General features: G+C 35.2%; 1 protein-coding gene across 4 annotated transcripts in view; it reads right to left on the bottom strand.

Annotated features, from left to right (window-relative positions):
• The window catches only part of LOC121414072 (WD repeat-containing protein 17-like), a 55,643-nt gene extending 38,761 nt beyond the window's left edge, over nucleotides 1–16,882 (bottom strand). For 2 of the 4 annotated variants that reach the window (XR_005969803.1, XM_041607131.1), the window contains exons 1-2: nucleotides 16,564–16,882; nucleotides 6,318–6,480 (exon numbers count right to left, since the gene is read on the bottom strand). Coding sequence is in view for 3 of the 4 variants with exons in the window: in XM_041607131.1 (XP_041463065.1) it covers nucleotides 6,318–6,431 (114 nt within the window). In the remaining variant the exon portion in view is untranslated. Of the gene's footprint in view, nucleotides 1–6,317; nucleotides 6,481–8,421; nucleotides 9,272–16,377; nucleotides 16,392–16,563 lie in introns of those variants that run through there. The other 2 variants (XM_041607146.1, XM_041607138.1) reach the window with 2 other exon arrangements.
• Nucleotides 16,883–23,929: the final 7,047 nt, after the last annotated feature.

Here is a 23,929-nt window from a genome sequence, read left to right on the forward strand (position 1 = left end):
TCTGCCGGCCTTGGGAAGAGTCGCATACAAAGTCTATGGGAGAGGGTTTTCTCCACATGAATCGGAAGTACCAGGCTTGACTACATGTACATCCCTACTAGAAAAAAAGCAGAGCATGAATAAATCATGAATATCATCCAATCAATTAGGCTAGTTCAATTAAAGCATCAATTTAAAATGAGGATCAACAAAAAGAAATACTATCCTTGAAGGGAGGCAAGTGAAAATAATTATTCCCGCTATGTCACCTGTATCCATAATTAATGTCAGTCATATTACATTCCCAAATTGAAACCATAACGTGGGAAAAACTGAGAATGATAAATGCCCTTAGCTTGGTGTGGACTTGCAAATAATCACTCTGAAATTGTAGTCTATTTTCCTTACCTGTATATTTTGAAACTTTTCTTTTTCCCTCCTGTTTTTACAAGTCCCTGTTCACGTCACAGAAAATTGTGCTTCATTGTATATTCTCACAAGAACAAAATTGAAATTCAGCTTCCATTTCAATTGAAGACCTTTGGATTGATCATTTCAAAATATGCAGTCTCATACTTGTACATGTATGATATCAAATATTAATAGCACCCTTGTCAAGGAAAAACATTGTTTTAATCTAATTTCTAAACTGAATTTTGACAAAGGCTATAGTGTATAGTTATAGTAATAGCATTGTTAAGAATATTCTAAAGCAAGATTAAAGATATTTTGCAGCCACAAAGGCTGAATTACCATTGAATATACAATAAAAAAAACATATCAATAGATGATTCATTATTCAAATTTCAGTTATAATAACAATTCACATAATTAAGATAATTTGCAATAAAAAAATCCAATAGTTCATTAAACAATACAAAACAAGGAATGTATACATGTGTTTAGTGTCTAGCAAATCAGATAAGGGATTGTGGTCAGGTGGGTTGTGGGTACTGGCAGAAGTGAGAGAAAGGGTTTAATTTGATGAAGAATAAAACAGGATCAAAATGAATTCATATTCCCTGAGCAATGTCCTTTATTAGGGAAAGCCATTGATGATGATTATGGTTAACAAAGAATGTAGAATAACTACACAATGTACACTGTTTGCCAATAGTACAAGTTTGCTTCTTTAATGCTTTAAAAAAGCTTAATGCTCAGATCTAAATACACATCAAACATACAATGTATGCAAGGAACCTGATTAAATATGTACTAATTCAATTCCAAGGCATGAGTGACAACGAGAAACCGTATCAATTCAATTTAAGTGTATCACCAGTCAAGCAAATCAATTTCACTATCATTTCTCCAGTTAACACTTGTTCACTTCCATCTAACATATAACTCAAAAAAATAATAATAATGATTAACATTTATATAGCGCTAATACAACAGTTTCTAAGCGCACTGGAAAGAGAAAAAAGAAGTAGCAAAATACAATAAAGGAGAACAGGATATGGAATTAAGAGGACTGCTTTAATGAGGTAAGATTTGAGGAGTGTTTTGAAAGATTCGACAGTGGATGCATTACGGATGGAGATTGGGAGATTTTTCTAGAGTTTAGGGGCAAGAGCAGAAAAAGCACGATCGCCATAACGGGTAAAAGTGCGGGGTCCTAGAGATAGGTGAGCAGTAGAAGATCGGAGACATTGAGTTGCAGAGGATGAGGGACAGAGAGAGATAAGATTTTGAAGGTAGGATGGAGCGAGACTCAACACTCAGTTCCTTTTCTGTATTCAAATCTTATAAAGGCTTCTAATGAAATGCTTTCATGAAAACCATCAATTGGGGATTGTTGAGGCAGAAAAAAAAAAATTACACGACGAGGCTCGGAAATCGCCCCTGAAATACAGTCCTCAAAAGAACCCTGGAAATTTAAAGAGAGCCCTGGAAAATCCCACTTAACCTAAAGGCTTGGGCACACCGCCCGAGCGTTGTTGGAGCGGTCGTGGAGCGGAGATAAAAAATAACCACCGCTCGTTACCGTTCTCCTTTTTCGATTTCATTTTTTTTTTTCCGATTTTTTTTTTTTATTTTTTCCCCCAATTTTGTGAGCGAAATTCGACTCTCTTTCCCTTCCGCTCCAACAACGCTCGGGCGGTGTGACCAGGCCTTTATATGTTAAAATTTCAATGTTGATTTCCCCGAACATGGTCCGAGTTAATTGACCCTAAATAACAATTGACTTTGGTCATGTGTCCAAGTTTCATGAACTATTTCCAAAAACATGTACTTTCTAAGTTATGATGACATTTCAAAATGTAACCCTAGAAAGTTAAGATTTCAATGTTGACGATGCCACCACATTCGAAAGGGTGGTGCCTATGCAATGCAGGCAAGACAAAAATTCTTTAGTAACTTAAATTAAAGTATAATAGCCTTTTGCTGCCCCTAAAAATAATAGTAATTCTTGTTTACCCAGGATAGCCACTTCAACTGTAATGACATTATGAACTGTTCTCCCAGTGGGCCCTGCATAACAATTGTTAATACCCCTTTCCATCTCCATTCTAAAACATTGAGTGCTTATTAACAAGAAGACAGAAGTTCCCATTTTGAAAGTCTTCATGACTCGGACAGAGATCGAACCCACGACCTACCATTCATGAGGTGAACACTCTACCACTAAGCCACCATTTACAGAGACAGTGAAAGTACAGTTATTATTATAATAATTGTTCAATTTCATTGAGCACATGCATGTATATATCATGTATGCAAACTTCAACATTGACTTGCAAAGGGTTCATTTGGATGACTGTGCACACCATAGTTGTGAGCATAGAAAGGTGTGTCCAAAGAGTGAATGCAGTCTTAACTTGACATTGACAAGAATTTCTATTCAAATGTTGGCTATTAAGGATGTGTACAGTGTACTCACAGCGTCATGGAAACGACCAAAGTCTGTATAAGTGGTGCGGTAGTACGTGTAGGTGTACAAATTCTGTGCACAGAGCCATGAATATTTCTTACAATCTACAGTACTTTGGATATATGCAACTTGATATTCTATTATCAGTTGGTTAGGGTTTCATTTTTCAATGCATAGAAATAAACTCCTTCCAACTGTGATGACGGAAGCCAGCACATTTTGTTACATATTTATGGTTGACCAAAAAAAAGAGCAACAGGGCTTCAATTAAACCTGAAGGCTGAAGCCATAGAAGGTCATCACCAATAATCATTGCCACTCCCTATTGATCAATCGCTAATCATTGTCAATGTATTATTATCACTTTTCCTCTCCTTCTCCTTATCCTTCTCCTCCCCCTCCTCCATCTTCTTCTTCTCCTCCTTCTTCTTCTGCTCCCCTTTCTTCTTCTTTTTTCTTCTTCTACTTCTCATTTTTCTCCCCCTTCTTCTCTTCCTTCTTCTTTCTCCTCCTCCTCCTTTGTCTTCTTCTTCCTTCTTCTTCTTCTTCTCCATATATTTTTCTCCCCCTTCTCCTTGAACTTCTTCTTCTTCTCCTCCTCTTTCTCCTTGCTCCTCCTCCTCCTCCTTCCCCTTCTCCTTATATTTTCTACCCCCCTTCTCCTCCTTAGAACTTCTTCTCCTTTTTTTATTCTTCTTCTTCCTCCATCTCCTCCTCCTTCTTCTTCCTTGACATCATCATAAAAATTTTCAAAGTCTTGCATAAGAATTGAACATTTTAGTCACGTCTTCAGAAATTCCCATTTCTTCAGACAACTTTAAGAGAAGAATTTTTTACATTTAGATTTTTACCGTTGAGTTATAAAAATATTTGTACAGAAAAATTTCATAAAGAGTATAAACAAGGTATTCAGTTCACACATAAAACTCATAAAATGATATTAAAGTAGAGACAAACTTCCTAGTCTTTTTTCGCATTTTTGATATTTTACTTTCATTTTACTTTTCAAAGCTGAACATATACAATGCCAAACTTGCAGATTACTGTTTTTTAACTTCAATTTAAAGAATTCCCAAAACCTTAAACTTTTTAATTATTTCCCTGATACATCAGCACTTCCACACTTAAGCCTTCCTTCAACTGCCACCTTTCGAAAGGATCATTTCTGATACCAAACTGACAAATACACTTTTCAATTAAATATAGCCCTTACAGTCAAAGCCAATATCATTAGTGAACATTAAAGATCAAGTCCACCCCAGAAAAATGTTGATTTGAATAAATAGAAAAAAATCAATCTAGCATAACACTGAAAATTTCATCATAATCGGATATTTCATTTTTTACAGATTTTAAAATAAGGACCAACTTGACTGAACCAAAAAATGCTAAATCAAACAATGCTAATTCCACATGTTCAGGGAAGAATTTTTGTTTCACTTGACAATGAGAAGAAAATTAGAATATGACGTCATCAATATTCTCTTTTGCATACCGATCAGGATGAGCATATAACTGTTTTGCGAAATTAAGCAAATCTTTAAAACAACTTTCTTATTTTACATCCGCTTTTAATGACATTTTCAATGTTATGCTTGTTGGATTTTTCTCATTTCATTAAAATCATCTTTTTCTTGGGGTGGACTTGTCCTTTAACATAGTATTTTGTAATCATACATATTTTTGCCCATGATGTCACAATGTTTTATCTATCCTCAAATTGAGTTCAGTTTTCTCATAATTCTTTCTTGAGAGAACAAGCCCTTATCAGGTACACTATTAAAAATGATAATAATTTTGACATTTTTCCTTTCACACCCATGACCCTTCGCATGCTGATGTTGCAATCTTGCACATTCATACAATTAAATTCAACAATCATAATAATGAGTTGTCTACCCTACCTTCAAATTAGATAAGCTGATAAAAGGCAATAGTTCTTGAATAACATCTATATAATAATAAAAAGTATCAATGGTGCAATATGGAAATCTAAAATTAAATAAAACATGGAAACAATTGTCATTATCCCCAAAAAATTAATTCAGCATGCAAAGAGTTAAAGTAGATCTGTGTATATATTACATAACCAAATTATTATGTTCAGAAATGTACCGTTTAGGTGTGAGTACATGTAGGGGTTAAAAAGTTGATCCATCAAACTTATCATTTAGCATCCTTAAAGAGAAATTCCAGTAGTTGCAGTTAACACTGATTTCATGAGAAAGTCTGTAAAACAAGGCTTAATTGCCAGTATATCAACGAGGATCTAGATCTGGTACAGTTACATTAACTGGACTTTGTGAAATCTTGAAATCTACGCTGAAAAATGTTCACACCGAAAATCCCCAACACAGATAAGCGCACGTGGGACAAAGTATAATTATTGCTTAGGGCGTCGGGCCCGACGCCCTACCCGAATCCCGTGCTTATTTGCTGATTTCTCAGCAATTACACAATTTCTTCCAGAATCCTTTGGCACATGCGTTTTATTTATACAAACAGACACTTTAGTGGTCATTTCATTGGATTCTGTACGAACTCATTTTGATATCGTTACCAAAACTAGCATTTACCTTTAAAAGACAAGTCCATCCCAATAAAACATTGATTTGAATTCAAAAGAGAAAAATACAGCAAGCATGACACTGAAAAATTCATCAAAATCGGATATGTACATAATATATAAAATCAGAACGTTATGACATTTTCAAGTTTTGTTTAATTTCACAAAACGGTTATATGCACATCCTGATCGGTATGCAAATGAGGGGACTGATGACATCACTCACTATTTCTTTTGTATTTTATTACATGAAATATGAATATTCTAATTGTCTCCTCATGGTCCTGTGAAACAAAGTTATATTCCTCCCTGAACATATGGTATTACCATTGTTACATTCCCAATTTATGGTTCACTTAAGTTGGTCCTCAATGTCAAATTAGTAAAAAATGAAACATTGTATAATTCAAACAATGAAAAAAAAAGGAAATAGTGAGTGATGAACATCATCAACTAACTCATTTGCATGTCAGTGAGTTGTGCATATAACTATTTTGTATATTAAAATGAACAAAACTTTAATATGTCATAACTTTCCTATTTTAAATCAGATTTCGATGAAATTTTCAGCATTACATGTATGCTCATTTGATTTTTTCTCTATTGATTCAAATCAACATTTTTTATTGGGTGGACTTGACCTATAAGTTTGGATATCAAAAGTGATAGGCAATTTTCAGGAATATAACTTGGCATGTGACCTTGGACATTTGATTTACCCACAATGCGGGTCAATCAAGCCGAAGGAAAACATGACACGGCTGGAAATCGAACCACCGTCCCTCAGATTGAGAAATGAGAGTCATAACCACTAGACCAGAATGCCCCACAATCACATAACATCTAATCTTTAAAAAAACATTCTGAACGTATCTGAAATAGGGATTTGAAGCTAACCTGGTAGATGTAGACAGCTAAAGTGGCACAGTATGCAAACCTATCACCTGAGGCAGCACAAACATCTCTGTTCCATGGCTGACACCCTGCAGCAAGCAAGCTAATCTGTCTCATTGTGTTTAGAGTCTCTATTTGAATGATTGGTTGATGAACATTTTCAAACCTGTGTAAATACAATAAAGTGTCATAATGCAATGAAATAGACTGCATCTACTGAAACAAACCAAATAGATAATAGGCCTATCTCCTTGACCAAACTATCTTCATTTTTTAATATCATTGATGCAACCAGATGATGATGGAGGATGGTAAATTGGTGATGAAGCTGATGATGATGATGATGATGAGGAGGAGGAGGAGGAGGAGGAGGAGGATGATGATGTTGATTATGATGATGATGATGGAGATGAAGATTATGATGATAATGGTGATGTTGATGATAATGTTGATTATGATGACGATGATGATGATGATGATGGAGATGAAGATTATGATGATGATATGATGATATTGAGGATGATGATGATGATATGATGATGATGGTGATGATGATGATGATGATGATGGTAAAGCTACATGTAGTGATGATGATGGTGGTGGACCAGTGGTAGTGATGATATGATTTTGATGATAATAGTCATTGATGATGCCATGATGATGATTACAAAATATTGAAGGTTTGAGGCAAATGATTTCAAAATTTATTAGAGTATAAATTTTTGAATTTGTGATGCTTCTTTTATTCATTTTTATGTTTTTCTTTATATTTTCCAGCCACTAAACTTTCATATCAGGCCACCAAAAATATTATAAGAAGGTTTACTTTTGGTGGCCCGAACAGGCGCCACAGTCCACCACCAAAATAAGTTAATGTGTTGGAGCTACAATATGCCCTTGGCATATCCTAGACAGCTGGCAGCCATCTGTTTCGAAGAGTTTTATAACATTTTTTTTATTTCTCCTCGTACACAGATGGCTCGCTATCGTGCAGCCACCATTAGGGGGTTAACAATGCAAAATCCTCCCAACGGGGCTAATCGATTTTTGTCTTAATTTTATAAAAATATGTAAAAAGAATTGGACCAAAATAAATTCAAAGATTATTATTCCGTTTTTTTTAACTGAAATGCATCAAAACGGGAAAAAGTTACTTAAAAGGGGAAAAACAATGTCAGCTGTTGCGCAGCTTCCACTTCCCTGGTTGATCCGAATTTCATACATAAACATATGGCCATTGAGTCCCTGTACAGATCGAGTTAGAACTTCGGTCTCTGTAATTGGTAAGTGGAGCCAACATGGCCAATGGATTTATGGAGTTCAGCGGAATTACAACCAACATAGTAACAGTACACTAACAAAGACCGAAGCTTAAACTTAGATCTAAGGGCAAAGCTCCACTAAATTAACTTTATTTTGGTGGTGGACCGTGACGCCTGTTCAGGCCACCAAAAGTAAACCTTCATATAATATTTTTTGGGGTGACCTGAAAATATCACTTGTTCACTGCAACCATCCTGCCTGTGGGGAATCTATAGGTAGGACTATGGTATGCCAATGCTGTACATACATGTAGCACACACATTAAGAAATCAATAATATATCACTTTTGTGACCAAAATTACAAATTTCCATACAGTTGCAATTTATTTTTCATTAGTAAAGTGGGAATAATTTTTGTAATCACCAGTGTGCTCAAAAACTTGAATTTTGGGCATATTTTTGTGTACGCCCTCTATTGGTGGAAGAAAATTTTCATTTTTCAATCTCTATTTTTAATTAAGAAAAAATAATCTGATTAATCAAATTTACATACGAGCCAAGTTATTTGATGAATAGCAGTATTGGAAGCTAACAGTGTAAGAAAATCAATCATTTGTCACGTAGAAAAAGAGAAAATAAGCCAAAATTGCCAACCTTTATTTTGCCACACATGGAGATGTAAATGAGAACAAGGATATATATCTAACCCAGGGAGCGCCGGACTGCTAAGCGGTCCGGCGCCCAGGAGCTTACCATGTACAATACCCATACTCACGGGACAAGGGTAGATTATGGTCAAAATATCTAGCAAGATAAATTGTGAAAAAAGAAATTATGCACTTACAACGATTATATGGATGAAGGTCTAACGAGTAGGTATGTGCGAATACGGGGCATCGCGAGCGCTGGTTTTGGTGGCACGGTTCTCGCGCGGGTTTTGCTGCAAGTGGCATCGCCTGTCTGGGCGGCTCATCGAAAATGGGGTTTAATGCGCATGCGCACATAGTAGATGCAATCTCGTGCCTTTTAACAGACAGTTGAAGATGTGCACTTAAACTTTCAATGTGGATACTCGCCTGTAAAGTGTGGATATCGGAGCTTGAAAGTTCATCAAATTTTTGGACGCGTAAATGTTCGAAATTTTTTTATGGTAAGTAGAAGAACGTTCCAATTAGGTATCAGAATTGCCTTTAAAATATTTCCAATTGCCAAAAAATCTAAAATCATACCATTCTGACATGGAGCAGTCCAGATATAAGAGGAGCCAGCTACCCTTGTCACAGCCGGTCTCTCGGCAGTCGAGCTGCCCGATGCGGTGGGCTCCCGTCGGTCTTTCGGCAGTCAAGCTACCGGTACCCGATGCGGAGGGCTTGGTGAGGGCAGCGGTCGATAGTGAGTCGTTCATGCTGGATTGAACTGGATCTGTATTGTTTTTACTTGATAATATTGTGCCATATCATAGATTATTATGCTGATATTGATTTAAATATTTGTCACAAAAACATTCTTTCCTCCCAAGGTTATAGAGTCGAGATTTTGATTGTTCAATCATGTTTCATCAATTGGAAACTGGATTCTTTTGGAAGTGGAATATTAATGTTGACTTATTAAATTAAAATGCAAAATCTATAGTGTTTCTTTTTTTTTATTTTGTAGAAAAAAATATATTTTGAAACTTTTAAAACATGTTTCATTATTTTAAGACTGGATTTGCTTTTGAAAGGGGAATATCATAAATGTTGTCTTTCTTCTAACTAAAATGCAAAAATTATGTTTATTTTAAAAAACAATTAGTTTCTTTTTTCATATATATATTTTTAGTTTCTTTTTAACTTTTGGTATTGTTTATTTTTTCATTTTTTTTGTCATGTTTCATTATTTGGAGACTGGATTTGTTTTTGAAAGGAGAATATCTTAAATGTTGATTTTTCTATTAAAATGCACAAACTATATGTTTGGTTTTTTTGTAATTTTTTTCACTCTTGTAAGAAAATACCTAAAAACTCAGAGGAAATAATATTTCATTTCCAGATGGGTCTCAGTCTTGTACTTATGTTTTTTATTATTAATTTTACTATTTATTTCTTTTTATTTACTTTTCTTTTTTTTTCATTAGGGGTGCAGTTGGGGGTTGTGTTTTGAATTGGAAAATATATGAGATTGGTATAAGTGTTTGTGTCACTTTTGTTTCACTTGTTTTTAGAGTTTGTTTGGAGCTTTGATGTCTGTTATGTTGTTGTTTAGAGCTTTGTTATATTTTTCCTGGTTGTTTTTTGTTTTGCTTCAGAAATAGACCACTCTTTTCCTTTTCTTTTGGCTTCAACTAATAATTTGAATTTATTTATTTTTCTTTAAAAAAGAAAGCTCAAACAGGGCCTTTGTAATACAATGTATACAAATCTAAGAAATACATTAACAACTGATAGAATATATTAAAACTTAATTTTTATCCTTTCTTGATACTTGAAATAAATTGCATACAATTCTACATACATATTTTACACTCAGCTAATCATTCCTCCTAAAAAAAAGTAATCACATGTCCATTGTCTCTAAAACCAAAAGCTACATATTATACATGTTAACAAATTGTTAAAACAATAGAATACATAAGGAATTGGTGAAACAATCAAATACATCAGAAAAAAAGCACACATATTTTTATTTGGTCATACAAAATACAAAAGAAAATTTTTCATACGTAAAAAAGTACCCCCGTACATACACATATATATACAAAATTACAATTACAATACAATGTTGAAAAAGAGCTTGTAATTTATATCAGAAAAACAAAGAAATACATTAGAAATTACAAAAACAATACTTTAGACAAATTCAGTTAGGAAATCATCTACATGATGCTGTTTTGATGCCAACTAAATTATATAAATTATCTATCATGATCACCTTCATTTGGCAAAAAAGAGGGGAGTAATTGTAATTTTGTGCTATTTGCATAATTAATTAAACTTGATATTAGAAGAAATGATTATACACATAATAAGAAAAATTACAAGATGAATTGTTACACATCAATTGAACCTTCTCTCAGCTTTCCATTGATACCTAAATTACTTCATAGGGCTCAAAAACAAAGAACTTAGAGCCTGTTGAAGACTTGGGTTCAAAATGGTCACAAAATGGTCAAAAAAATCGGTTCTGTACTCCATTGACTTTACATTAAGACAATGACCACAAATTTGGATGAATATGCATGACTTAAACTGGAATAACTTTATAATTTCTTGATGAAAATTAAAGTTCTTGGTATCATTTGAAAGGTCTTTTTAAGAGCTTTCAAGTGATACCAAATTTATTCATATTTGATGATTTTCATTTTTTTTTGTCACATACCTATAACGAGTGGTTGAATCCTGACATCGATGCACAGTCTGGAACCTCAAAAAAACGAAAAGTTCTCTCCTTCTACCCCAGTCTCGATCGCCATTTTGTTATGATTCACAACAAAAAAGTTTTTTTGAGGTTTCGGTCTGTGCCTAGACATCAGGATTCTACCACTCGTTTAGACCTTCATCCATATAATCGTGGTAAGTGCATAATTTCTGTTTTCATAATTTATCTTGCTAGATATTTTGACCATAATCTACCCTTGTCCTGTGAGTATGGGTAAATACACGGTGAGCTCATGGGCGCTGGCCCGCTTTGCTTCGCGGGCCGGCGCTCCCTGGGTTAGGTTATATCATAACCTTGTTCATTGAATGAGTGGATAATATGAAAGTTTGGTGGCCCGGAAAATATAAAGAAAAAAATGAATAAAACAAGCATAAAACGAACAACAACAACAAGACAAGCATCACAAATCAGTAGAGGCACACGGCCAATATGGGAGACTCTCTCCAATAAGGGAGACAATCTCCCATATTGGAGACTTGCTTTGTAAAAGAACAAAAGAAACAACACCAACAAAAGCATGATTTTTTCCACCCAAACTTTTGTCCCACTGAGGTCAGAAGCCCATTTGTTTTGTGTGTGGATGACAACAAAAATTCTTATAAAAACAAAAGTAGACAGTGAATTTTTAATGTAGACGGTGAAAAGGGGTACCGTATAACCGCCAGAACTCGAACACCTTCTCAGTAAAGGTTGCATAAAATATATTTACGGCATTTCTGGCTTACATTCTTGGGCTTGCGGTGTAGCCGAAATTCTAAGCTTTCCGTAGGTGCCGTTCGATTGGGATTTCATCGGGAAAGTTTCGGGGAGCGCGACGATCGCCGAAGGCTTCGTGCCTGCCAGAATTCGTACACTACATGCCAGAATTCGAACACCAGATGGCGCAGTACATTTTGCGTGTTGATGATCGCGCGATCATGTATATGAACTTATTTCATTGAGAAATTCATGTGGGGGATATATTTTGGAAGGTATAACCACAATGCATGTCAGTTGTCTCACTACTTTTATTGAGGCAAGTAGGAGTATTTCGGGGGGGGTTCACATTGAGATTTAACATTATTGATTCATTGATTTCCATATATCACTTACCGGTACTTGATTTCTGTGTTTTATTGCAGGTTTCTTGGTTCATCTAAAGAAGTGCGAAAGAGAAGTTTCCCACTTACCTTAGCACACTCTGCATGGGCGCTCAATTCCGATTGCATAATAAAACATAAATTACTGATGATACATATATATCACTCTTGCCTTATTATCGATTCCTTTATTTCCAAAAACATAACAGAAATTATACAGTTAATACAATAACTAAATACAAAATAAGAAATACATGTAATAGTAAATTGAAAAAATGAATAAATAAATACAAAAAATTGAAAAAGATCATAACCAATTTTTATTTGTTTAATCAAATTAAATAAATAAAGAAAAAGATAAAAATGAATAAATGAATTATAAATAAAAAATCATAAAAAAATATTCATAAAGCAATTTCAATTGGTTTCATCAACTTGAATAAAGTGCTTATGTGCATTAATTAAAACATAATAACACAAAGACATTTATCATGTCCCAAAATGAGATTTTAAAATTGTTTTAAGTGATCATTGACTGTCAATCATATTTTTTAAGAGAGAAAGATGAGACAACCAAATAAAAGTAATTGTTATATCATGCAGGGAATAATTTTGCTTTACATATTCGAATAGCATTTTGGTCATAATTTAGCTCTCAACTAAGTAATGTACAGTCCTATATGTAAAGATATGCTATACGAAAGAATTTATTCGTAGCAGTCTATAAAAAAATGTGGAGAAAATTGCGATGCGATACCAGGAAAATTATTCCCTGTCATGCATCATTTCAGAAGACTTTGTTTTCCTTGATCACTGCAGCCCTTATTTTTATTCTTGATCCATTCTGTATCTTATACATATATTTATTAAGCAAAATATATATTTCTACAACGATGAATTGCTGTAATCATATATGAAACACATTTATTTTGAGACCAATCATTTATGGATTAGAAAAATCAATAATTGTATGGCCTATATACTATGCAATAACAAACACAATGATATAAATGATGTAGTCTTCTTCAATTCAAAATCTTTTGTGTTCATCTTTCAATCAGTTATAATCATTATGAATCATGATTACTGTGAAACTGTGTTCATTAAAAACAAATAAACTTTCCATAACAGTAACCTTTTTTCTACATTTCAAAGTTTATGCATAACCACAGAGAACATTGATGGCTAGGATATAGCCTATCCACAGAAGACATCTTGAAGGACTTGGTAGGCCTACAGATCTTCTTGTAAATATGACAATAAATCCACTTCTATAGTATAGGAGAGAAAGAGAGAAAATCATTATCATAATTATTATTTTTACAGTCGTGACTGTGAAAATAATAATTACCCCTGATAGAATAAAGGGATAAAATGAGGAAGAAAGGGAACTAAGAAAAGGAGCTTAAAGGGTTACATGTATTAGTTGAGTTATTAGTCCTGTAATTTTGAGAAATAATTAATATTAAATCTTCATTCCATCAAAATAGGGCATTGTCCATGGCAAGGGGCGGGGGGTGCATTATGGAGCATTCCCCAGTTGTCCCCTAATAAATAAACCTGGAAAAAAGTGTTTAGTTAATTGTAATGTGCTTTTGCCAAACTTGGCCCCTAATATGTCTTTGCCACCCCCCCCCCCCATGCACTTGCCTCCTAGTCAAAATCTTGTGCTGCCATTGCATACAAACCTGGATAAATACTATTCAAAGCCTGCATGCCCACAGTGAGCAAAATACCCAGCCTAGAATGTAGAGAAAGAAAAAAAAATGGATTCGGTCCTGGCCATACCACCACAGAAAAAAGGTAAGAATGTTTCGAGATAATGATTATAATTTTAATACATATAGTAATGACAAAAGTAATGTCACAATGATAATGATGACAATAATAGCAATATGTGGATGACATTATAATGTCAATCATAGTCAATGTCTCAAGGGTCATATAGGGGTGGTTTTTTGATATATAATGACCAAAATTAGATATTGTATCAAAATAATTTAATATCAACCTGACAATAAATCATTGGCATTTAGAGAGAATTGCCCAATAAATAAATATTAAAAATGAAAACCAGGGGTAATCTGACGAAAAGGATCTTTATATGAAGGAAAAAATCACCCGATGTATACAGAAATAAATAAAAGGAAACGGCTGAAAATTATAATAAAAGGAAACCCTTCCATCTGTCCCCAAAGGTCATAGGCGGGGGGATGGGAGGAATTTTTAGTTGATAACTTTTTTTTTTTTTTGCTTGTCAATTTTGTTTCCTGCGTCCCCCTAAATTCTGGTGAACCCCCTTAAAATGTCTCTTGTCCGACCCCCCTAAAATTTAGGTTGATGACCTTTTTTTTGCTTGTCAATTTTTATTACATGTGTCCATCACAAAAGTTCAGGTAGGCCCCCCTAATTTTTTGGCTTCCGCCGCCAATGCAAAAGGTAGCCGGGGACCTGACCCCCCCCCCCCCCCCCCCCCCGAAAAAAAAACTATCACCCAAAATGTAAGGTGCATCTTTTTAGCCCCCCCCAAAAAAAATAAATAAATCACCCGAAATAAAATGTAGGATTATAAAGAAAGACAAGCAAAAAAAAGTTATCACCCAATATGTAAGGTCTTTTTAGCCCCCCCCCCAAAAAAAAAAGGTTATCACCCAAAATATAATGAAAGGTCATGTAAAAAAATGACAAGCAAAAAAAAGTTAATCACCCAAAATGTAAGGTCTTTTTAGCCCCCCCCAAAAAAAAAAGGTTATCACCCAAAATATAATGAAAGGTCATGTAAAAAAAATGACACGCAAGGAAAAGTTAATCACCCAAAATGTAAGGTCTTTTTAGCCCCCCCCCAAAAAAAAATAAATAAATAAATCGCCCGAAATAAAATGTAAGATCATAAAGAAAGACAAGCAAAAAAAAAGTTATCACCCAATATGTAAGGTCTTCTTAGCCCCCCCCCCAAAAAAAAAAAAGGTTATCACCCAAAATATAATGAAAGGTCATGTAAACACAATGACAAGCAAAAAAAAGTTAATCACCCAAAATGTAAGGTCTTTTTAGCCCCCCCCCCCAAAAAAAAGGTTATCACCCAAAATATGAAAAAAGGCAAAAAAAAAGTTATCACCCAAAATGTAAGGTTATTTTAACAGAAAAAAATTGACAAGTAAAAAAAAAGGGGGGGTCCCCCAAAATGTAAGGTCATTTAAAAAAAAAATCGATTGTGAATGGTGTATTTTCTCCATCATAATAAAAATACCACAAATAGTAGGAGGGATTTTGGGTAGGGGGGACACGTACCCCCTAGAATTCCCGCCCATGCCTCAAAGCATGTGCTAAATTGAAACAAAAATCCAAGTCCACGTACAGCCCGTCTATCTAGTCCTTAGTATTTGCCACTCCCCCCCCCAAAAAAAAGTAAATAAATAATGAAATATAAATATGTGTATTATAATGGGCAAATTAACACACAAGAAAAAAGTATTTGGTCAAAAAATAAAAGAAAACAAATTGATATCAAAAGAAAAGAGATCATAATAAATGCTTGATAAAGACTAGTCTGCCATTAATTAATTACGTGTTGAAATGCAATTAAATCGGGGTGTTCGAGTTCTGGCAAGAAAAAACTTTCATGTTGGTGTCATCTTTTTCCCCTTCTGAAACGAAAATTATTCGTAATTACGAGATGCCCTGACGAACACCGAGTCGACGTAAGAAGCACTTTCGGAATATTGTATATTATTTGTTCAACTTCTTCCAATTTTATTAAAAAATGTGAAATTTCCGTAAAAATACTGATTACGGGCACCCCTTACAAAATCGCGAATAATAATCAACTGCTACTCAATTGTGAAGTAAAATGACTAGTTTTGCCAAGTTTAATTATCGTTTTTTATGCTTATCGCACATGAGTGCGAAGGTACGATCGTGGCCTACCCGGCAGTAGCCCCGTTGCGTATTCACATTCTCCGATACGCGTTTGCGCTGGCAATAAAAGGCGCACTGACGCAGCCGCTGGCAGTTGAGCCAGGTGTTCGAGTTCTGGTCGATATGCGGTAATATTTCATGAGGAATCTGCTTATCACATTTTTATTTGCAGCCAAGGTAATCCTTTTTAAGCAAATGTAAACAAAGAAAATCAGTCTCCCAAACTGGAGACTGTCTCTGAAAATACCCAAATTCTTTATAAAAGTCTCTGATATTGGAGATAATCTCTCTCATGGGAGACAGTCTCCAATATTGGCCGTGCGCCTCTACTGCAAATTTAATAAATTGTGTAGGCCTAGGCCTAAACCATGATTCATTTAACTTACTAGGAGTAGGAGTACGCTGTAGGACTCAGGAGTAGGATTATTCATTCACGCAGTTGCCTGATGAAAACAAAAGCTAAGCAGTGGCCAGTGCACTTGTTGAGCTGTCGAATCGGAGGCTTTCGATGATCCCTCTCATCAGCTCAGACTGCACTCACACAACATGCGAGGTTAGTAGGCCTAGTAAACCTCAGACTGTAGCTGTCAGAGGAGGACTCTCGGTCAGTCGGTTTATCTTAACTTTGTAGCGGGGCAGTGACGGGAGAATCTCAATCTCTGCTCCGCTCACTTCGAAGACTTCGTCGCCGCTGCTGATTGTGAGCAAGAATTATTGCATCTGAAACAATACTTCTGCTGCTAATCTTACTCCTGCTCCTCTAACTACACTCCATGCATCAAGCAATTCGATCCCTGGGAAATCAACACTGAAATATAGAAAAGGTCGTTTGAGTTTCGTTTCGTTTATTTTGTTTACCCCGAGAGATCGGACAATAAAAAATACGGACTGCAAATTGTAGATGGCGCTATTCAAAATTTGAAGAAAAAAAAAATAGTACCTACCTCGGGAAACTTTCACTGTATCTGTAATTAATTGATTGATTGTTGAGGGTTGTTGACTGATTAATTGATTTTATTTGCCAAGCCCATGATGCAACAAAATGGAGGGAAATATAGAATTCAAAATCAGTAAGCTTATTTAAGAATGAAGAGCCGGGTACACCCACGAAACTTCAACTTCGAAAGCATCGGGTACACGGCCGTTCCCGGGCCGTTCATCAAAGATTATGAAAACATATTGACAATATTGCATTCCCCGTGACATTCTCAGTAGTTTTATACAAAATTATCATAAATATGACGGTGAAGGCACATATGCGGATACTGGATTCGAAAGGGGGAGAGAATCAGAAGTAAAGGGAGAAAGAGAGGAGAAAACGGGAGAAGTGAGGGGATGAGGAATACTAAATCGAGGTGGGGATTGAAGGGAACCTACCATTTTAAAAATTGAAATTCCTCTCGTGCTTCGCGCTCACAGTGATCTTTTTTTATACTGAGACAAGATAAGCCCTTCGCATTTGTACTTATACAATATTCATCTTAGGCCAGACGATTATTAGATGTGTGAATACTGTACAAAGTTTACTGTTCATATCGCTTTCATTTCAAATTTGAGACATTTGATGCTCCTATCCCTATCTTTAAAGGACAAGTCCATCCCAACAACAGATTGATTTGATTAGAAAAATCCAACTAGCACAGCACTGAAAATTTATGTCATCAAAATCGAATGTAAAATAAGAAAGTTATGACATTTTACAGTTTCAACAGTAATTTATGCATGCACATCCCAGTCCGGCATGCTGCATGCAAAAACTGATGACGTCCCTCACGTTATTTTGTATTTTAGTCTGCTCATTCTCCTGTAAAACAAGGTTTTCAGGCTTCCTCCTCAACGTGTAGAATTCCCATTTTTTTTGTTTTAACATTTATTTTTATGATTCAGTCTATAGTTGGCTCAATTATTGTCAAAACTGTAAAAAATGAATATAATTCAAACAATCATGAAAACAAAAGGAAAATATAGAGTCAGGGACATCAGTCATCGACTCTCGCGCTAGTGCATCATATCATATTGAGTATTGACTATTTTGTGTAAAGTAGGCGAAACTTTAAAATCATTAATTTCACACCGGGATTTCGCATCCGATTTTGTTTAAATTTTCAGCGTTAGTCTTGTTGTTACTTTTTTTTGGGGGTGGGGTGGACTTGACCTTCAAAACAAGTTATCCCTCAGAGATCCATGCTCCTGACCTTTGGAATCCTTTCTCAGACTCAATTGAATCACATTGTTCCCTACATTCATTTTAGGGGGAAGTCAAGGTCAAAGTCTGTTAGTATGCAAGGTGAATTCCCACCCCATTTATTTTCCGATATATATATACGTAGATATTTTTTTTTACTCATTTCCACGCTTTCCAATACCTCACATCAATCATTAACCTTTTAAAGCCTATACCTCATTATCATTTTCTTCATAATCGTCGTCGATCGTCGCCATCATCAAGCATCATCGTCGTCGTCGTATTGTCGTCGTTATATGGCATCATCGCCATCGATCTTCATAACATCACAACTATTTTTTTTATTTCATTTTTGTCAACTGAGTATTTAGATTTCTCCCATTTTCTTTTTATTTTCCATTCCTTTTGAGAAAGATAAGCCTGGGAAAAAAACTATGAAAGATTAAAAGAAAAACAAACAAAACAAACAAAACTCAAGGAGCCCTGCGCCATTCACATCAACACGCTCAAGGAAAGATCCTGTTTTTTTCCATTCTCCCATTCTCTTTCTTGACCCTATCCCATTCTGTTATAGAGCCATTATTTTTATGATCTCTTTTTCCTCTTCTGGGCAGTACCCAGGAGACTATGGGGGCTACACCCACGAGCTGCCTTAAAGGACAAGTCCACCCCAACAAAAAGTTGATTTGAATAAAAAGAGAAAAATCCAACAAGAATAACACTAAAAATTTAATCAAAATCGGATGTAAAATAAGAAAGTTATACATTTTAAAGTTTCGCTTATTTTTCACAAAACAGTGATATATATGCACAACTCAGTGTCATGCGTCAGTCAATGATGTCCATCACTCACTATTTCTTTTTTTTTAATTGTTTGAATTATACAATATTTAATTTTTTACAGATTTGACAATAAGGACCCAGCTGGCTGAACCATATAGTCTCAAACAATGCTAATTCCACGTGTTCAGGGAGGAATTAATAATTGATTCACTTGACAATGAGGAGAAAATTAGAATATTGCATATTTAAATAAAATACAAAAGAAATAGTGAGTAGAAGACGTCATCAGTCTCCTCATTAATTTGCACATCGACCAGAATGTGCATATAACTGTTTTGTGAAATTAAAGCGAAACTTTAAAACTTTCTTATTTTTCATCCGATTTTGATTAAATTTTCAGATTATTTTCGAAGTCAATTTTCCAAAAGAGGTAGTGTTGTCCAGAAAAATCCGAAAAGCACAAAAGGGTCACGAAAATGTTACAAGCACCCCCCCGGTTTGGTCTCAATTACAAGGTAATTGGTCAATGTGATTAGTCTCATTTTTTGTAATTGATGTTAAGGGAAAGTAATTGTAATTGACTCAAAAATGTAATTGACTTCAGCTGTCAATTACTTTACAATAAACTTCTCAATTTACGATATAATTTCATGACCTTTTTCATTTTAACTACTTCTGCATCAAAAGTGCAACAGGCAAAACCCGTGTTGTAAACCTAAACCTTCATCTTCAGTTTCTCTGCATGTAACTTAGAATTATGTGATGGGCACAGGCAAAAAATTGACAAGCAAAAAAAAAGGTTATTAATAAAAAATTTAGGGGGGGGGATCGTCCTCCCACCCCAAATTTAGGAGGGGATTAGGCAGGACCCCTCCCCTCCACTTCCGCCACCTATAAAAATATTTCCATTTCAGTGGGGGGCACATCCGGTTCATGCCTGGATCTGCCATTGGCAGGAAAGTCTGATTTTCCCTCAGATTTTCCCCACATATTCACAGACAACTCGCCAGCCGAATTTTGATTTAGCGCCATCTACGTTTAACGTAGCATCATTGAGCTCCGTGGCACTCTTCCTTGACTGAATCAATCAAGGTAAAATTATCACCCTATTCCTATTATTTTGTATGTGAATACTTATTGAATATGGTACTGAAGAACGAGTGATAAGGCTTCAATAAAATGAAACCAAATATTTTTTGCAGTTCTTTGTTTTGTACATTGATTCGATATTTATATCTACTAAAGCAATGAATGAATTTCGGTGCTGTTTATGATGCCACCAGCAGAAAGCCAACGTGGTCGCCGGGAGCTCTGGCGTCTGTTGAGCCAACGTTCGCTACGACTCTCCTTTCCGTTGCGCCTATACCGAGTGTGCATGTGTGCATATTGTGGATGCGATATGTGTGGGCACCTGTGCACTTTCGTATCCAATCCGAAAGTCAATTTTCTAGCGATTTTCGTTCGGCAGTTGTTTTGCTTATTTTGTTAATGCAATGATAAATTAACTGTTGAGCTGTTTGAGACCGAGTAGGGAGAACTCATTTTCTATATATTTCTTTGAATTTCAATTTTAATTCATGAATTTATTATGAATCATAAAATCCAAGCTCAACCACCACAACTTCCAGTTAAATTTCCATCAGGAGTATTTTGGAGGAACTACAACCAAGTACTTGCATCGCACATCGGTCGATAAATATAAAGAACGATTTATTGACGGATGCAAGTATTTTACAATTCAAGATATTTATCGGCCGATGCATTTTTTTTTTATTGATGGACAAAATATCAAATGGAATTTTCTCAGTTTTGTCATGTAAAATGATATTATATGGTGATATTACGATCTTGAAAAGAGTTTCTGCATGTTTATTGTTGACAGTGTTCGAGAATCAATCCTGACGTGATACTTATTTTTTAGACAAGTGCACTCGTGATGTTCGTCATTGAAAATTGAAACGAATTACAAACGTTTCACATCAAGCCCTAAATTCATATTAATGATTATCATATGCAAATTATTGATAAAATATTAAGGTGAAATAATGTTCTATGGTCATGATATTAATATTGTTCATGAAAGCCAGATTTATTTTACGTTGATCGCGTCAATTGTCCAGCCATTTTTTGGTTTGATTAAAGCACAGTATTGTGCATGCACAATCGATGGCGATGACTTCCATTTATGAATTCATCGTGCATAAATTATCTTGGCACGAGCAGAGACTCGAACTACATGTATGATAAAAATAAACTTCAAATTAATGGTGAATAAGCATCATAATTACACAATCGGTTTCATTTTTGGGACAATATAAATCAAGTAAGTAGTAGTCGAGTTGGACATTACTGTTTATTTTGATGATTGATTGTGTGAACCAAACGAATTGGCCGGCCGTCGTATTTTTACATTTTTTTCGATGCACCGATTTTCTAAAATCTGCACCGGTGTTCGATGGCATCGATCGAACACCGATTTTAAAATCGATTGGACTCGGGCTTATATTTCATCATACCTAATATTCATTTAAAAGCAATCAGGATCAACTATTGGATTTGTTGTGAAACAAGTGAAATTTTTTTTATCATCTTTGGGTCGTTAATAAGCACTATATTTAGCAGACCAATCTGAATGTATTATGGATTCCCTAGTATGAGGTTAGAGTAATTTGCCTGAGCTGAAATTTGACTGTTTTCTGCTATATTTTTTGTTCTAAAGGTTAACATTAAAACCATTAAATTTTCTTTATTTCTTTCACAAAGGTAAAAAATATTTTTAGGTAAAGGGGGCCATTTCATAAAGCTGTTTATAAGTCAAGAGCAACTTAAAGCACGACTGGTGATCCTTTATTGTGGTAAATGGTATATCGGTATTCATTGGCGATGGTTTCGCGCGTAAGAAAGGTTCACCAGTCATTCTTTGCTTGCCTATTTTTTAGTGTTATTTTCAGTTTCAAAGTAAACTGAAATGTATTGTTGAAAATCTTGAAAAAGATGTAAATGTTGCAGTGTCCATATAATTGCACCTGCATCTTGGTGAATGAATAAATAAATCAATAGATTTTCATGATACATGTAATAGAATGTGCTGGTTCGTGATAAAATGATTGCGGTTTCATTCTTTGCACAGGGTGAATTAATGTTACTCTCAAGAATCAAGATGAAAATATAAAGTTACTGAAGTAGAAAATGAGAATTCAAACCATGTGGGGACAATTGAAACGTTTGTATTCCCCAAAAGAGAAAGAGGCTGGTTAAGCTCACCAATTCATTCTCTTGTACTCAGCCCTTTATTTTGATTTTGATGAAATTTTCACTAATTTACTTTTTAAAGCTGACTCATACAAAACATATGAGCTCTCAGGGTAGGGCCTCGGGGTTGATCCAGGTCCCCCTTTCCCCGAGGAATATTTTTCAAAGAAAAATATCTTAGAAAATTTTTATTGTGAGAGAAACAACTAGCACTTCTGGCATCATCATCGGGGGGGGGGGGGGCTTGAAATGTAAAAAAAAATGAGCCTTTTAGGCCCCCTTTCCAAAGAAATGTGCAACTAGTAGAGTCCCCTTGTGGACTGATGTGAAATGTGGGGGGGGGGGGGTGTTCATGAAAGGACTTTTATCCAAAAGGTACCATACGAACTGTCCTCAGACATTCATAACCAAGAGAATGTTAGATTTAACAAATTGTCAGGCAAAATCATTGGTGAAACACCCTCCTGATGGCTGCGAAAATCAGGAAAAAATTACATGGGGGCTTGGGGCTATTTTGCCCCTGAAAACAACAAAAGAGCCCCTGAAATCACCCATTCACTGCATTTTGTGCAATGTTAAAGGTTAGTCAATGTTGCAAATTATTAGGGAATCAGTTAGGAAAAGTACCCCCCGATAATAAAAATGTAAAATTTTTTGCCTGTCTAGAATTCATTACAAACTTCAGACTCCATCCAGGCTCATATCTATGGGGGGAAAAAGGCCTGGTCTAGCTCATAGACAAATTACAATCTAGCCTTTTCAAATAACCTATAATGACCTGAGCATACAGGCTTAAAACCCAAGATGACTTTGCCCTTATTCTTAATTGGATGTGGATACAAGGCTTGTAAAACCCACTGTGAAATACAGTAGCCGGTCTATTGTTTGCAAATCAATGCAAGCACTAAAGTATGTAGGTCATATAGAGTACACATGCCTTGGGCTGGAATCACAAAGTCTTGCACTTGATCATAGTTCTGATTTGTACGCTTGATTGCACATAAAACTGCATGGAATCAAGTGTAACAATTAGCCCTCAGATCAAGCATTAAGGTTTGTGCAATTGGGCCATGGAGACTGATCAATTGAATTGTCTTGTGTCTTATCAAAAGAAACAATTGTAATTGGAGACAGATTAGTAGTCTATAAGTGTATATTCTCCAGGGTCTAAAGTACATCTGCTAATTAATTACATCACCGCAATACAATGATACATGTACATGTACTTTACCTTATTAGGGCCTGGTAGCACAAAACGTAGCGCATGATCATAAGGTTGATGTTCATGTTTGAATAAATTGGTCATTGTGTGCAATCCAAAGTCAACTTTACTATCAATTTGCTAAGTGTTGTATTATGGCCTTAGAAATGAGAGACATAGATAAAATTCATGATTTTTGTTAGAACACAAAAATTGAAATGATAATTAGATCATGTAATAGAAACACAAGACACAATATAATTGAAACTAGAGACAACTAAGCCAAACTCATACCTATAAACTATACCTCTACTTCTAATAATATTACTCTTCAAAGAAAATATTTGATCACATCTTTGTGCAAAGATTGTTTCCCAGAAAAGGGTTGTGTCCTCACCTACATATAGGTGAGGACAGGGTTTTTTTTTGTTGAACGAGGCAAGGCAATCTTGACAACCACATTGCAAGGTGGGTTTCCAAACCAATTTGGAAAAAAATATTAGATCACTTCCAAGAC

Source organism: Lytechinus variegatus, chromosome 1 (assembly GCF_018143015.1).
Source record: "Lytechinus variegatus isolate NC3 chromosome 1, Lvar_3.0, whole genome shotgun sequence".
Lineage (NCBI taxonomy): Eukaryota > Metazoa > Echinodermata > Echinoidea > Temnopleuroida > Toxopneustidae > Lytechinus > Lytechinus variegatus.